Source organism: Sinocyclocheilus anshuiensis, unplaced genomic scaffold, assembly GCF_001515605.1.
Source record: "Sinocyclocheilus anshuiensis isolate Anshui unplaced genomic scaffold, SAMN03320099.WGS_v1.1 scaffold590, whole genome shotgun sequence".
Classification (NCBI taxonomy): Eukaryota; Metazoa; Chordata; class Actinopteri; order Cypriniformes; family Cyprinidae; genus Sinocyclocheilus; species Sinocyclocheilus anshuiensis.
Genome location: NW_015544192.1, coordinates 1,577,913 through 1,592,665, shown reverse-complemented (window position 1 = coordinate 1,592,665; position 14,753 = coordinate 1,577,913). Strand labels below are relative to the sequence as shown.

General features: G+C 38.5%; 3 protein-coding genes across 3 annotated transcripts in view; 2 read left to right on the top strand and 1 right to left on the bottom strand.

Annotated features, from left to right (window-relative positions):
* Nucleotides 1-2,965, top strand: LOC107696517 (cyclic GMP-AMP synthase-like). Its single transcript, XM_016496876.1, has 6 exons — nucleotides 1-22; nucleotides 116-330; nucleotides 1,283-1,511; nucleotides 1,935-2,198; nucleotides 2,281-2,380; nucleotides 2,464-2,965. The coding sequence occupies exons 1-6, from the start codon at nucleotides 1-3 to the stop codon at nucleotides 2,963-2,965; spliced, it is 1,332 nt and encodes a 443-aa protein (XP_016352362.1).
* Nucleotides 2,966-4,659: 1,694 nt separating this feature from the next.
* Nucleotides 4,660-7,959, top strand: rpl11 (ribosomal protein L11). Its single transcript, XM_016496986.1, has 6 exons — nucleotides 4,660-4,683; nucleotides 5,223-5,373; nucleotides 5,506-5,612; nucleotides 6,147-6,278; nucleotides 7,330-7,440; nucleotides 7,871-7,959. Exons 1-6 carry the CDS (start codon nucleotides 4,678-4,680, stop codon nucleotides 7,898-7,900), a joined length of 537 nt encoding a protein of 178 aa, XP_016352472.1. The 5' UTR covers nucleotides 4,660-4,677; the 3' UTR covers nucleotides 7,901-7,959.
* A 378-nt stretch (nucleotides 7,960-8,337) lies between these two features.
* Nucleotides 8,338-14,753, bottom strand: part of LOC107696549 (kelch-like protein 31) — an 11,585-nt gene continuing 5,169 nt past the window's right edge. Inside the window, exons 2-6 of the mRNA XM_016496947.1 lie at nucleotides 12,043-12,773; nucleotides 11,349-11,695; nucleotides 10,804-11,103; nucleotides 10,299-10,474; nucleotides 8,338-10,021 (exon numbers count right to left, since the gene is read on the bottom strand). Coding sequence (XP_016352433.1) covers nucleotides 9,277-10,021; nucleotides 10,299-10,474; nucleotides 10,804-11,103; nucleotides 11,349-11,695; nucleotides 12,043-12,457 — 1,983 coding nt within the window. The 5' untranslated portion in view covers nucleotides 12,458-12,773 and the 3' untranslated portion in view covers nucleotides 8,338-9,276. The remainder of the gene's footprint in view (nucleotides 10,022-10,298; nucleotides 10,475-10,803; nucleotides 11,104-11,348; nucleotides 11,696-12,042; nucleotides 12,774-14,753) is intronic.

The following is a 14,753-nucleotide window of genomic DNA, read 5'->3' as shown; positions in this document are numbered from 1 at the left end:
ATGGACAGTCAGAGGAGATCAAGTAATGAGGAGGGTCTTTACTATGTTGCTCTTTGAGTTATTGTTTGCATCTATAGAGAAGCATTATACTTATACTTGTTCTGTTATCATAAAGTTGGAGATGATTCTTCCATTTCACCTGAGCTGGACCGCTTGATCAGACAGAGAGGTCGAGATCTACGGCTGCGTAAGCTTGACCAACAGAATGCTGTGAAGATAGTAAACCATCTGATTGATAGCCTGCTGGAATTCCTGAAGAATAATGATGATCAGCCCTTCTTCAGGGAGGTCTCAGTTCTCACCAGTGGCAGCTATTATGAGATGGTGAAGGTAAGAGCTTTGAATGATAATACTGAGAGCAATCAGCTAGTACAATCTTAAAAATAAAGGTGCTTCAAGTGATGCCATAGAAGAACCAGTTTTGGTTCCACAAAGAACCATTCAGTCATAGGTTCTTTAAAGAACCATCTCTTTATTACCTTTTTATAATCTGAAGAACCTTTTTTCGCCACAAAGAACCTTTTGTGAAACAGAAAGGTTCTTCAGATATTAAAGGTTCTTTATGGAACCATTTAGACAAAAAGGTTCTTCTATGGCATCGTGAAGCACCTTTATTTTTAAGAGTGTAGTGTCAAATAGAAAGAGTTGCTCAAGTTTGTATTGGATATTGCCTGGAATTAATATACACTACTGTTTAAAGGTTTGGAGTTTTTTCTTGAAAGCCTTTTTTTTCAATTAAAAAAGCTTGTATTAAATTGATGAAAAGTGACAGTAAAGACAATTGTTGTGTTACAGATTATTCCATGATACAAATTATTTTATGTTTAACTGTTGAACTTTTTAATTCATTAAAGCACTTTGAAAAAAATCTATCATGGTTTCCACAAAAAAACAAACAAAAAAACAGCAAAACTGTTCAACAACATTGATAATAATATGACATGTTTCTTGAGCACCAAATCAACATATTAGAATGATTTCTGAAGGATCACGTGAAACTGAAGACTAGTAATGACTTCTGAAAATTCAGCTTTGCCATCACAGGAATAAATTACATTTTAAATATATTATGAAAACAGGTATTTTTAACTGTAATGATATTTCACAATAGTACTGTTTTTACTGTATTGTATTACTGTATATTTAATCAAACAAATGCAGCATTTGTGAGCATAAGAGTCTTCTTTCAAAATCATTAAAAAAAAATCATACCAACCTCAAACTTCTGAATGATGAATCGTAAATGTTGGGAATAATGGAATGACAAATTTTTCACCAACAGATCAACAAACCCAATGAGTTTGACATTATGCTAAAATTGAAAGTCCCAAGGCTTGTATTGTCAGAACTGGAAGAATATCAAGGGCTGTTTTATAAGATAAATCTTTTCAAAGCCACACAAACTGAAATCCAGCATTTTCTTCTGGAAGATGAGCGAACCGTCTCAGCCACCAAAATCAAAGCAGAAATGCACCGCTTGGTCCGCAAATTCATTAACAACCATTTTCAAGGTGCGTTTTACTGATTTCTTACTATTTTTTTCTTACTGATTTTACTGTTTCTTAACACCATGTACACACATTATACACTACAATTAAAAAATTTGAGGTAACATTTTTTTTATGTTTTTGAAAAATCTCTCATGCACACCAAGGCTGCATATATTTAAAAAATAAAATAAATACAGTAAAAACAGTAATATTATGAAATAGTATTACCATTTAAAATAATAATATTTTAATATATTTTAAAATGTAATTTTGAATGAATTTTCAGCAGTCATTACTCCAGTCTTCAGTGTCACTTGATCCCTCAGAAATCATTCTAATATTCTGATTTGCTGCTCAAGAAAAAAATAAATAAATCTGACCCCAGACTTTTTAAAGGTAGCGTACAGCTTTGAGATTGTTTGTGGTTCTGCTACCTATTCACAGGTGAAGGTTGGGTGATACGCAGAAATCTAACAAATTCACCGGCGGTGACCCTTGAATTTAAGCCAAAAGAGAAAGTCGATGATTTGATGTCTGTAGACATCGTACCTACTCTTGAGGTGCCACAAGGTTGGCCACAAGCAGCACGGGCAGGTCTCAATATAGACAAATGGCTTGGAAAAAAATGTCGTCGCCAGTTTGTAAGTAAGGCTGTGTATTTTGTCCCTAAGAGGCCAAAAGGAAGAAACCTCAAAGATGATGCCAAAGGTATGCTGGCACAGTCATTACAAAAACATTTCTTTCTTTCCTTAGCATATAAATTTGATATATTTGAGGTACTTGTTTTCAGAGAGCTGGCGAATATCCTTCTCTCACATTGAAAAAGAGATGATGCAGTATCATGGAAATAAGAAGACGTGTTGTGAGAGTCATTCCAATAAGTGCTGTCGGTATGAACGAACACTCATGTTTATAGTAGGTTATGTTATAGAATAATATCACGATGCCCCTAACATTTTCTCTTCTTTCTTAGGAAACTTTGCATGCGGCTTCTGAAATGTGTGATTGAGGGGCTGAAGCAGCAGTATCCCAGAGAGCTTGAGCCTCTGTGTTCCTACCATGGGAAAACAGCCTTCTTCCACGTCCTTTCAGACAGAGTGCAAGATGCCCTTTGGTCTCCAGGCCAGCTGTCCGTCTCCTTCATGAAGCTCTTTGGATACTTTGAGCGATGTGCACTAAATGGTTCACTTCCCCACTTTTTCGTTCGAGAGCATAATCTTTTCTCCCCACCTGCATTTCCCAAGAGAGCTCTTGTATTTCTGACTAATGCTTTGAGGGAGCAAAGAGAATTGGGACTCCCTGTTTTGAAGGTACCAAGTCCTACCTCTGGTCTTGTTCCTGACACTGATGCTGTGATGCACCCAATCAATGGCACAGACAGCATTGTTGCCTCTGACCGTTCTTTTAAGCATGTATATGTATGCTTACTGGTTGTTATTATGTGTGTAGGAATCAAATGTGTATTTCAAAAATGAATGATTATTATTATTTTTTTTTTAGAATCCTCTCCAAATATGGAGAGGTAATCATCGTGCAATACAATATTATTTTAAAATAAAATTTTAATGAAGATTATGCAAAAGATCATCCAGTAATGTCATATGCTTAAATTATTTTGTGTGTGTTTTATCAGAAATGTACAGCCAAACACAGTGTTTGTAAACTCTCTTTTATATGGATCATTGTGAACTCTGAAAATAAACTTATCTGCAATGGCATATCATATTTAACATATTTGATAATAACATATTTGATTTCCGTATTCTGAGAAATAAAAAAATCATCAAAAAAAAAAAAAAAAAAAAATTATAATAATAAATAACTTTATTATTTTAGTATAGTTTTGTAGTAGGACTACATATAGCACTTAAATACAGTGATATTATGAACTCATCAGTAAATCAGAGAACAGACAACATATGTGAAGTGGATTGAAGTCTGATTTCATAAACTTGTCTTAATTTAGACCTTAGTCAGGGTAGTGCCATGTTTAATTTTTGACAGGAATGAAAACAAGGGATAGAAGTACAGTCTGTTCAATAGATTTTATAGTTCTTTAACAACATTGTTCAGCTGACTGAATGTCTTTCTGGAAAAAAAAAACTTTCCATAAAACAGTTTTGAAACAGTTGATCTGGGACGTTAAGTGCATGCCATTGTAAAGACTGTTAGTCTATTCCTCGCAGCCTTGTTTTCATTTAATACGGTGTTTAAATTGACTAAGGTCAATGACCTAAAACAGTGTTTCTCAACCAGGGGTCCGTGGACCCCTAGTGGTCCTTGACATAAGGCCAGGGGGTCCGTATAAAGTATGAATTTTTGTATAAATGTTGTATATTTTGACATGACATGTTACCATGAAAGAAAAATCCAATATAGCTGATGATATGGCCAAATACTGGACAAGTCAGCTAACTTGAATTATACTTGACTGCATTTGGTCCTCACAAAGACACAAATGATACGAGTCAGTTTTTTTCTGGGGGTCCTTGAGCATGGTTCTGAATTGGACTGGGGTCCGGTACGCCAAAAGGTTGAGATTCACTGACCTAAAAGACAGTCCTCTCTGGATCTAAGTCAGAGTAGATGCAAATACTTTGCAGTATAGATGTGTTTCTGCTGTTTGAGTGGAAATTGTTTCTACACCATTTTTTTCCCCGTATAATTTGTTACCCGAGTAAGTATCTAAGTATCTAACTTTGCATTTTGACTATCCCAAGACACAGTTCAATGGATCTGATAGAGTGAAATTGATTAAACTTGTAGGCTATTTCTGAATTTCTGTTAAAACTCTTCTCTTTCCCTAGTAATTGCTATGTAATAATATATGCTCAACAGTTTCTGCTTGACCAAATGATTACATAATTCTGTTAATGTTTCCTTATTATGAACAAAGTTGATTCAAATCAGAATTTCCTATTATGAGTCGACTGATAATTGTATCTTCTTCCCTATTACTGAAAACTATTTTCCCTTCACCAACTTGTTCACTTATATTCCGAACTCTATGCAAACTTATAAGTGTCTCATATATCAAATCTTGCCTTCGACTCCAATTTTGGAGTCTTTAAAAATTACCGGAACTTTGTCAGCGCAAAGCATGCTGGGCGGTGTAGTTCTGGGGACTGAAAACGCAGCATAAATGCTCTGCGCCGGAAGTATATCGTCCTCTTCTAAGTGATCAAACATGGCGGTGAGTACAGAAGAAATTGTGATAATGAAGGAGTATCATTAAAATCAACGAACATCTGCTTGTTTGCATGCAATAATCACGTGAAGCACACCTTTATCAGTCCCTGTTGCTGTGAAACACAGAATCAGGACCGTATTTGTGGCCAGAATGATTTGATGCGGTGGATATCGGCGTTAGATATTAGATGAAGCGTTAGCTTTAGAGTGCTGTAGAGCCGAGACGGCACGTCAATGACTAGCTTAAAGTTACTTATGTAACGTTACTCTTTCTGTGGAAACGACAGCAGCTCCGTTGTATGTAGTGTTCAGTATTGATTGTGGCTTATAATGCCATACTAGTGGCTTTCCAAATGGTGGATATGTCCAGGCATGTTCATTTCGGACCCGTGGCCATATGTAGTAGTCTTTTGTTTAGACTACATCTTTAAGAGCTGTGGTTTTATTTTTGGTACAGCTTTAGCATGAAATTGAGAGCTGGTGAGGGTTGAGAAGAAACCCCTGTCCTGACAGCTAATTATTGGGCTGTATGTCGTTATACAGGACCAGGGTGAGAAGAAGGAAAACCCCATGAGGGAGCTGCGCATCCGAAAGCTGTGCCTGAACATCTGTGTGGGTGAGAGTGGTGACAGACTGACCCGTGCTGCTAAGGTGCTGGAACAGCTGACAGGCCAGACTCCTGTCTTCTCCAAGGGTAGGTGGATCTTTTTATTTCTTGCTAGTGGTTGAAAATGATTGCACTCTGCTACATCTCATGAATGTGGATTTAAATTCATTGGTGTTTGTGAAGTTGTGCCGTGCATTAAGTGAAAATGTCTCCCACCAGCCCGCTACACTGTGCGATCCTTTGGTATCCGTAGAAATGAAAAGATTGCAGTCCACTGTACTGTCCGTGGAGCCAAGGCTGAGGAAATCCTGGAGAAGGGGCTGAAGGTGAGAGGAATGTGTTTATGGAAATGGACTACTTAGCATTTGGTGTGCTAAAATTAGCCAGGGCTATATCTCACTCATAGTCCATAGTGGGTTCTTTAAATGTCAAGTTTTGTTCATGGTTGTTGTATTGTTTGAAAGCAAAATGATTGCACTCTGCTACATCTCATGAATGTGGATTTAAATTCATTGGTGTTTGTGAAGTTGTGCCGTGCATTAAGTGAAAATGTCTCCCACCAGCCCGCTACACTGTGCGATCCTTTGGTATCCGTAGAAATGAAAAGATTGCAGTCCACTGCACTGTCCGTGGAGCCAAGGCTGAGGAAATCCTGGAGAAGGGACTGAAGGTGAGAGGAATGTGTTGTTAATGGGAATGGGCTACTTGGTATTTGTTGTGCTAAAATTAGCCAGGGCTGTACCTCACTCTTAGTGCATGCATAGTGGGTTCTTTAAATGTCATGTTTTGTTTATGGATGCTGTATTGTTTATTGTTTGTAAGCAGTTGTTTATTTTATTTTACTTTTTTTGGGTGTGTAGGTGCGCGAGTACGAGTTGAGAAAGAACAACTTCTCAGACACAGGAAACTTCGGCTTTGGTATCCAGGAACACATTGATTTGGGCATCAAGTACGACCCAAGCATTGGAATCTACGGCTTGGACTTTTATGTGGTGAGTTGCATTTTATTGATCCAAAAAGGTCACATTTATTTATCTATTTACATTACAGCTGCTGAACCTTATTATTTATTAATTTCCTGTGGATTAAGGAGTTTTAGTTGGACTTGTGCATGTTATTCTGCCACTACACTTGCTCATATGAATATCCATTTTAAAACCAAAATACCAATTCTACTGTAGGTGGTACTAATTTTTCGGATGGGCTTTTCTCTTCCCGATATGTTTTAGAGCAGTGTTTCCCAACCGGGGTGCCGTCTGTCGAGAGCAGGGGTGCCGTGTAAAAAATCCTTTTTTTAATATTTTTAAATTGCTGAAATGTTCAAAAAAGCATCTATTATATAATATCCATTTCTAATGTCGCCAATAATATCTGTATGACATTATATTCTGCAGTTCTTCCCTGTTGTACCGAATATCTATACTTTTCAAATTATCATATTGAAGTTAGAAATTCAAATATTGTGACAAAATTAATTTTGTAGGGTGCCACAAGTTTGTTAAAATTTCCAAAGGGTGCCGCAACTAAAAAAAGGTTGGGAAACACTGTTTTAGACTGTCTGAAACCAAAAGTTAATGCAGTAAGCCTCGAGAAGCCATGGGGTACAGTGATTTTAGAACAGCTAACATTGAGCAGAGTACTAAAAACAGTGACAGAAATGTAGTCCTTTATTGATGATTACTAATCCTCAATTTGCGATGACTGTTAAAATGTGTTATCACAATCTGCGAAAAGGGTCCATATAGTTCTTCACCAGTGTGTAGCAAAATGGTTCTCGAGCAACACACAGATGCAGTTGTATAGCAATACTGATGTAATAAGGTCACAGGTGAACGTATATATGGAGTATTGTACAATGGCTTCAAAAGCAGCTCAGCTAATAATAAAATCTGGAACTATCCATATTATAACAGATATTTTATTAATGTGTATCGGTTGTAGTGCAGTAAAGATGAAAGCAATCACATCTTTTAACCTTAACCTGTAATTTCATGGTTATTTGGGCAATTATGAATAACCAGTTTTAATCTGTGTTTACTGTAGGTTCTTGGCAGACCTGGTTTCAGCATTGCTGACAAGAAGAGGAAGCAGGGCCGCATCGGCGCCAAGCACCGTATCTGCAAAGAGGAGGCAATGCGCTGGTTCCAACAGAAGGTGTTTAAATAGCTGATACCTATGTTGATTCAGTTTCCAAACAGTCTATGTTCAAGCAAATGTATGAAAACGTAGCTAGCACAGCTGCTGGCCTTGTTTGCCGCCTCACACAGTGTACCAGTCTTCTCTTTAAATTTTAAAACTGATTTTATGTTAGACAGACCTCCTTAATTTTCCAGGATGGTTTGCTCTTTTTGCACTGGTAGCTTTAATATTGAGACATGCTATTTTCATGTCTTTAGAGTACCGTTTTAAATGATAAATTTTGCTGTTGTTCAACTATGGCAGCTATAATATTGGTGAACCTTGTTTTAAAGCGTTTTCCAAGGCAGTTAAAATGTTTCTGTAAACATAGACTGTATTTGAGTGGATATTGTACTTGTTTTCTATATTCCTGAATTTACTTACACTTGCTTTGTTTGTCTTTCAGTATGATGGCATCATCCTCCCTGGCAAGTAAAGGACCACATTTTTTCCCCCAATTTGTAACAAACAATTAAAAGAAAAGCCCAAATGTGATGCTGTCCATGTGTCTTTATTTGTTGAAGTACAACACTGGAGCACTGGTGTTGCTCACTTCACATAGTTTGTAATTAGTGTTGCATGTGAAGATATCAATCAAGTATATGAAATATGACTTGTTTGTTGACTTTTTAGTAAGCCATTTTAAAACTGAAATTTTAGCTGTAGTTATTTAGGTGGTACAAATTTTAGGAAGAGTTTATCACTTAATAGCCTTGGGTGTGACCTTTTTAAATCTAGAGACTTATGTGGTGGTTAAATGCTTTTTGAAGTGCCTGCATTTCATTACCAAGACACTAGTTTCTGACAGTTGAGGGCTGGTTCGTGATTATGTTGCAGTGAATATTGCAAAGGAAAAAAGAGACATGTCATTTATTTATTTTTAACAAGTTTTATTCAATGAAATTCCAGAGCTCTATTACCAGACAACACTCCAGGCTCTAATCTGCTACATTTTCCATGTTATGCATTTATTTCCATTTGGTTATGTATTCAATTGTTGACATTTTGTTGGGTATTTTTACTGGTTCTTTTAGAAGGTTTTGTTTTATCATACCACTTATAGGTGTTTTGACCTCAACACAGGCAAGTAAAGACCCTTTAATATAACTTAAATACATAAAGGGGTTAAACAGGAAATATAGTAAGCATGATTTAAAAAAAAATAAATTCATAACCAGTCTTTAAAAATGTTGGTTAATATGTGTGGTATTATGCACATTCTTTGGTGGGCAATATCAATAGTTTGGTGCCTAGTTGTGTGTCTGAGGGGGGTATTGACTTTTGCATTGTACCTCTTTGCATACAAGAAATTTAAGTACCCCTAAACAACTTTTGCCGTTATTGGGTTTGGTTAAGAGAGAAAATTGATAAACTTGATTTAAAAAAAAAATAAAATAATGCGAGAAATAAACATTACTTAATTCAGTACTACTAAATTAGCTTGGTGATAATCACAAAATGGTATTTTCAATAAAACTATGGCTCAATTTCTAAAACTCATTTACATAAACTCATAAGAAACTACCTCTAAATTCCTTGCACTGCAGAGGCTCCTGTGAAAAGTACCTTTCACATTCTTTATACATGGGCCCTAGGTAGTACTTTGTCTTTGAACTCCCTGTATACCTGATGCATCTTTGGAGTTTAAGAACAAGACTTTAAAACAAAGACTTCTGTGCTTTTCCCTTCATGTTGTTATTCTTTTTACGTTCCATTTCACCTATACATCTCTCTCTCTTGCTCTCTTTTTTCTACACTCAACAATCTCTCCTTTCACCCTGTTTCCCCCCAGCTTTTCTTTCTCATGCAGTGTTATTCTGTCACACTGCTCTGATCTTCATGGGAAGGTGTGTTCCGGTGTCTGCGGGATGTGTGACGTGGGGGCAAGGGAAGGGCACAGCAGGACACCCCCACAATGGGTTCCGGCAGGTCTTCCACTGTTGACCAGCTGTCAGTGCCTGGGTCATAGCATTGGACTGCTGACTTGTAACGTTTCTCTGCTTCATTCCATCCGCCTAGCAGGTACAGGTGATCTCCCAGTGGAGACATACCAGCTGTGCTCACTCCCAGGGGCAGGGTGGCAACTCTGGTCCACTCCTTGCTCTCAGGGTTGAAGACCTCCATGGTCATCACATCAATGCGGACTCCGCCAGGACCAAGTTGGCTACCTCCTACCACGTACACCTTGTCACCTACTGTTGCAGAGCAGTGCCAGCCACGAGGTGTTTCCAACTCTGCCTGCTCGCTCCAAATGTCACTGTCAATGCTATAACAAATGACAGAGCAAGAGTAAGCGCAGTTAACATACCCACCAGTCACCAAGATGTCTCCCGACGGTAGGACGGCACTAGCATGGCAGCATCGTGGCATATCCATTGGCGTACGGAGTTGCCAAGTGTTGGTAGAGGGCTGGTAGCTCTCAATGGTGGCCAAGAGGCCATCAGTGTTGCGGCCACCAATGGCATACAGCCGTCCACCAATGGCCACCAAACTGAAATGGGTACGTCGTTGGCGCATGCTGGTAAGATGCAGCCAAGTGTTGAAGCGAGGATCGTATCTGAGGATCAGAAGGTAATGCAGTCAAATCTGTGTATAAAATTTTAGACTAGGGGTATCCAATCCTGTTCTTGGAGGGCTACATTCCTGCAGAGTGACAACATGCCTGGAGCCAGCTAATAATCCTGAAGCCCTTGACGAGCTTGTTAAGTTGTGTTTAATTAGGTTTGGGACTAACATCTACAGGAAGGTGGGACTCCAGGAGCAAGATTTGACCACCCCAGTTTTAGACTGATTGATAGGGTCTACTGATGACTAAATTATTTGTTATAACATACCTGCTAAGGGTGCCAACAGCATGTTTAGCCTGGTTTCGGGCATCATTTTGATCTTCTCCTCCTGCCACATACAGGAATCCATCCATCACAGCCACGCACTGGTTGAAACTCTTTGCTGGCAGCTGAGTAAGATGACGCCATGTAGCCGTTCCCTCTCGCGGATCTCTCCAAAGCACCTTTGCACAGTAAAACAAAAGAATAAACAGCAATCAAAAGAAAATCAAAAATTAATTTACTTATGCGAACAGAGCAGGGAGTTTAGTCCTGCTCCTGGAGGACCACATTCGTGCACACAAAGTTTGACTCCAACCCTAATTAAACCAGAAACACCTAGCCAAGGTATTCAGGTATTCAGAAACTTTGAGGCTGGTGTGTTGGAGCAGGACAGAGGTAAACTCTGCTGAAAGGTGCTCCTCCAGGAGTAGAATTGGACAGCAATGAATCAAGAGTATTACATGTCATGGACTTTGTCCAAAGGTTGTAAATGTATTTTTTCAATACATACCTCTCGACTTAGGGCACGCTCAGTTAGAGAAGGACGACCCCCAATGGTTAGAAGAGCAATCTGGCTTCCGCGGACCTTTGTGTGCCGTGACTGCAATGTGTTTTGCTGGTAGGGCAGCAAATGGTAGTTCATGGCATCCACCAGAAGACGATGACACCGAGGATCTAGCATCATACGTGCCACTGGCTGGATCTCACTAACCAGCTCACTGGCAGGGATGGTCTCAAAGCGCACATGAGACAGCAGTTCTGCAGCATGTTCTTGCCTCTTTGGGTCAAAGTCTAACCACTTCATTGCAATCTAGGTTCCAAGAAAAGTTAAAGTGAGTGATCTACGTTTAGTATCTAATTCAGTCTACTTTATAAATAGTGTTCATCCTGTACATATTTATAACATTCTCATAACTCTAACTGTATCTCTTTTTACAGTATGTGCTGTGTTTGCAAACATATTTAGTTTTTGGGTCACTGTATAAATAGGACTTCCTAAGCTTTTGTGAAACCTCTATTCCTCTTGCGCTTCCATCCTTCTTTCTTTACACTGACCTGAAAGGTGGTGACCTCCGAAGGAAGAACTAGGTTGTCATCTTGGAGGAAAGATGTGATCTGCTCCAGGGTAAGTTGGCTGAATTGGGTTGTCTCAGAAAACTGGGCAAAATTCTCCAGAATGTAGCGCCGGGCAGCCTCGCGGACAGGCATCAGGCCATATGCAGCGCCAATATTCCACACGTACACACAAGTGTGCGTATTCAGCTCAGCCATCAGGAAGTCCATGCACATCTGGAGAAGATGAGGGATTTGCAGGGTGCTGGCTGCAGACACAGTGCAGCCAATGGTGTACAGGGACATGTGCACACGGCCCAGGTAAGCAAACGTAATCACATTGGCAAGTCCTGAGGAAAAATATAATACATATATGTTATGGTGTTTTAATATTTATGGCTTAACCATAACTTCAGGCATGATTCCAGTTGCTTGGGTCACTCAAAAGATTGGGGAACTTTAAGAAATGCAGCTAGGTCAGTGGTCTTCAACCCTGCTCCTGTAGACATACTATCCTACAAATTTTAGTTCTAACCTGCTCCAACCCACCTGCCTGATTCAGGATCAGAACCAGAATTGTCCTAAATGGTTGCTTCAGGCGTGTTTGATGAGAGTTGGAGCTAAACTCTGCAGGACAGTGGGTCTCCAGCCGCACAAGTGAAAACCTCAGAGCAAGGTAATATCTTTTAAGGCTTACCGAGAGGTGAGAGGGTAGGAAGTTCCAGCCGTTTGAGTCCAGGGTCCTTGGCCAGGACTTCACGAAAATACTGGCTGACTGAGGAAATTACTAGCTTGTGAACATCGAATGCCTTGGTTTTGCAGGCTATTTCCATGTCAGTGAGGAATCTTTCCTGTCTCATGCGGCTCAGCTCCTCCAGCAGAGCGGATCCATGCAGGGGGCGGGTGAGCTCACTGCCCAGGCCAAAACCTCTCTCCCCAGGTCTTATCACAGGGGGTGGCAAGGGCACCCCATTGAGCCGGTTCAGCTGCTCAACATTAAAAGGAAGCTCCAGCTTCTTAACACCAGGCTCTGGTACAACCACTCCACTCTCAACTGTTGTTGGTTTAGGAATGGGCTTCTTAGGGCGTGGTGACTTCTTCTTGGGAGCCATTATGATGTGTAGGCTGGTTAGATGATAGCTTTTTAATAGTCAGGTCAACAGATTTTCAAACCGACAGATTCTGTGCTGATAGTCACAATGACCCAATGACACTTGAATGGATTAACTTAAGCTTTATTTATTTATTTGTTTGTGTATTTTTGTGTTTCTTTAAAGGTTTTTACTGACAGACTGATTTTGAAGCTGTGACACTTTTACTGTGTCACAAGAGCACAGATTAACCAAGATACTATATGGACAGACAGACGCACTACACTTGCAAACTAACAGTGGAGGAGTGTGATTGATCCACGTTAGCGTGCACCACCTGGAAAAAAAAAACAGATTAAACAGTAGGTATGAGTTCAATAAATATCATATGCTTTATAATATCATGGTCAACATGGATGGGTTTACACTTGATCTCATCTCACTCTTTTACAATGGGAGGATATAAGGCTGATTGACAGGTGCATGTGGTCTTGTAGGGGAGTTTCCAAAAAGGATAGCCATGGTTATACTTTATTATAAGCAAGTTGAGTAGTTTACAAGTAGCATGCATGTTTTTGTATTCCAAATTAAAGGGAATTTTAAAAGTATATTCCATAGTCTCTCTGTTGATATAAACACATAAAAACCTTACAGGACACTATATGCAGTTTTGTTACTAAATTTAATCATGGCTGTAATGTACATTTGCATTGACATCTGACTCCTATTACATGATTCAGCATTTAGTAGAGAATGTGTTTATTCTTATATCAGTAATCCCCCTCCCATTTGGCAGTTGTTATTGTTAAATATACATGCACAACTACCAGACACAAATATTTAGCCACATAGCTTATTACAGATCACAGCATGAATTATTATTTTTGCCCAGGTTGTTTGTAATCATCCCATTGAAAATTTGTATTGTTTCAGAGAGGAGATTGGTTTGTTAAGCTTGCAAAACCAGATCGATGCAGACTCCTCATAAACAAACAAACAAACAAGCATGATTGAACTGTGGTAAACAGATGTCCTTGCATCTCTTCTAAAAATATTCTAAAGCCACATAGGAAGAATAGCAGGGGCTGTGCTGCTTAAATTACCCTCACACTGGCATCATTCCCTTCCTGCCCCCTCTATCACCCCCATCTCACCATAAAACCTTCAATCTGTGCCACAATACAAAGGTTTATCAGTGTTCTCAAAATCAGATGCAGTTGTTTTCATTCAAGTGGAAATGCATGGATATGACTCAGTCGTGGTGCAACGTGAATCCACCCATTTACCATGACAACCTTTTTCACCAGGGACATAGATACACAAAGGGCTGCTGCTTGAGTGTTATCAACAGGTGTTCAAGGGTCTAATTTAAAAAGAACAAATAATAACAGGCATAGACTTTTGTCCTCTGTAGAGGACATTATATTTTAGTGAATTTCATTGAGACTATATACATGCCACAGTTTTAAGTCTGGAAGTCCTGTACAGAGCACATTCAGGGTTTTTATAGATATCAAATCTTAGGAGGTTTGATCATAAGCTCCCTCTCCTTGTTCTTTAAAAATGACTGATGCTGACAGAATGATCAAATTTAGCACTCTTGGGGACATATGATAATATTTTGTAATGATCATTTAAATCTGGCTAATTTTCAAATTGTTTGTCGTAAATAAACATCTCTGAAAAATGTCATGGGGTTTCAAAACAGAATATGACTTTTTATTACGAGACTTAATTTTCATACATGTCTTCTGTAGAGGACACCAGGACAAACGTCATGTTAATCAGGCATTTTGGGGAAACAGAAGTCAATAGGGAAAGAAATTATAGATCAATACTCCTATGAAATATGAGATATTCTTATAAAAATGTTGCCAAGTTATTACTCCCATTATAACACTTTTTTTTTCATTATGGTTTGCCTCAAGAACACATTAATATGCAAATTAGATGCAGTGTATAGATATATTGTATAAAATGGGCAAATGGGTTTATGGACGTATTGCATAAAGTAAAATAGTATATCAAATCATTCTGTTATATCTTTCATAACAGTTGAGAATCATCTTTGTACAAAGTTTGGTTAAAAAAACGGATTGAACTGATTGATTGAAAAATTAATAATTGTTTTTGCCTATTCATACCTTTTCATGTCTACTTTTTATTTTATTATTATTATTTTTTAATAACTTCGTCTTGGCGTCCTCTACAAAGGACATAAAATAAAATTGGAATAAAATACCTTTTAAACATTTTTTTTCCTACATTTGTTTCTTATGTTCCACCCAATGTAATGACAAAAAAAAAAAAAAAAGTC

Excerpts from the sequence above, each read along its gene's own strand:
- LOC107696517 (XM_016496876.1), top strand. The coding sequence starts at position 1 with ATGGACAGTCAGAGGAGATCAA. Across the intron at positions 331-1,282 it reads GCTATTATGAGATGGTGAAG|ATCAACAAACCCAATGAGTT; the intron begins GTAAGAGCTTTG and ends TTTCACCAACAG. Across the intron at positions 2,199-2,280 it reads CCTCAAAGATGATGCCAAAG|AGAGCTGGCGAATATCCTTC; the intron begins GTATGCTGGCAC and ends ACTTGTTTTCAG.
- rpl11 (XM_016496986.1), top strand. Across the intron at positions 5,374-5,505 it reads GACTCCTGTCTTCTCCAAGG|CCCGCTACACTGTGCGATCC; the intron begins GTAGGTGGATCT and ends GTCTCCCACCAG. Across the intron at positions 5,613-6,146 it reads TCCTGGAGAAGGGGCTGAAG|GTGCGCGAGTACGAGTTGAG; the intron begins GTGAGAGGAATG and ends TTGGGTGTGTAG.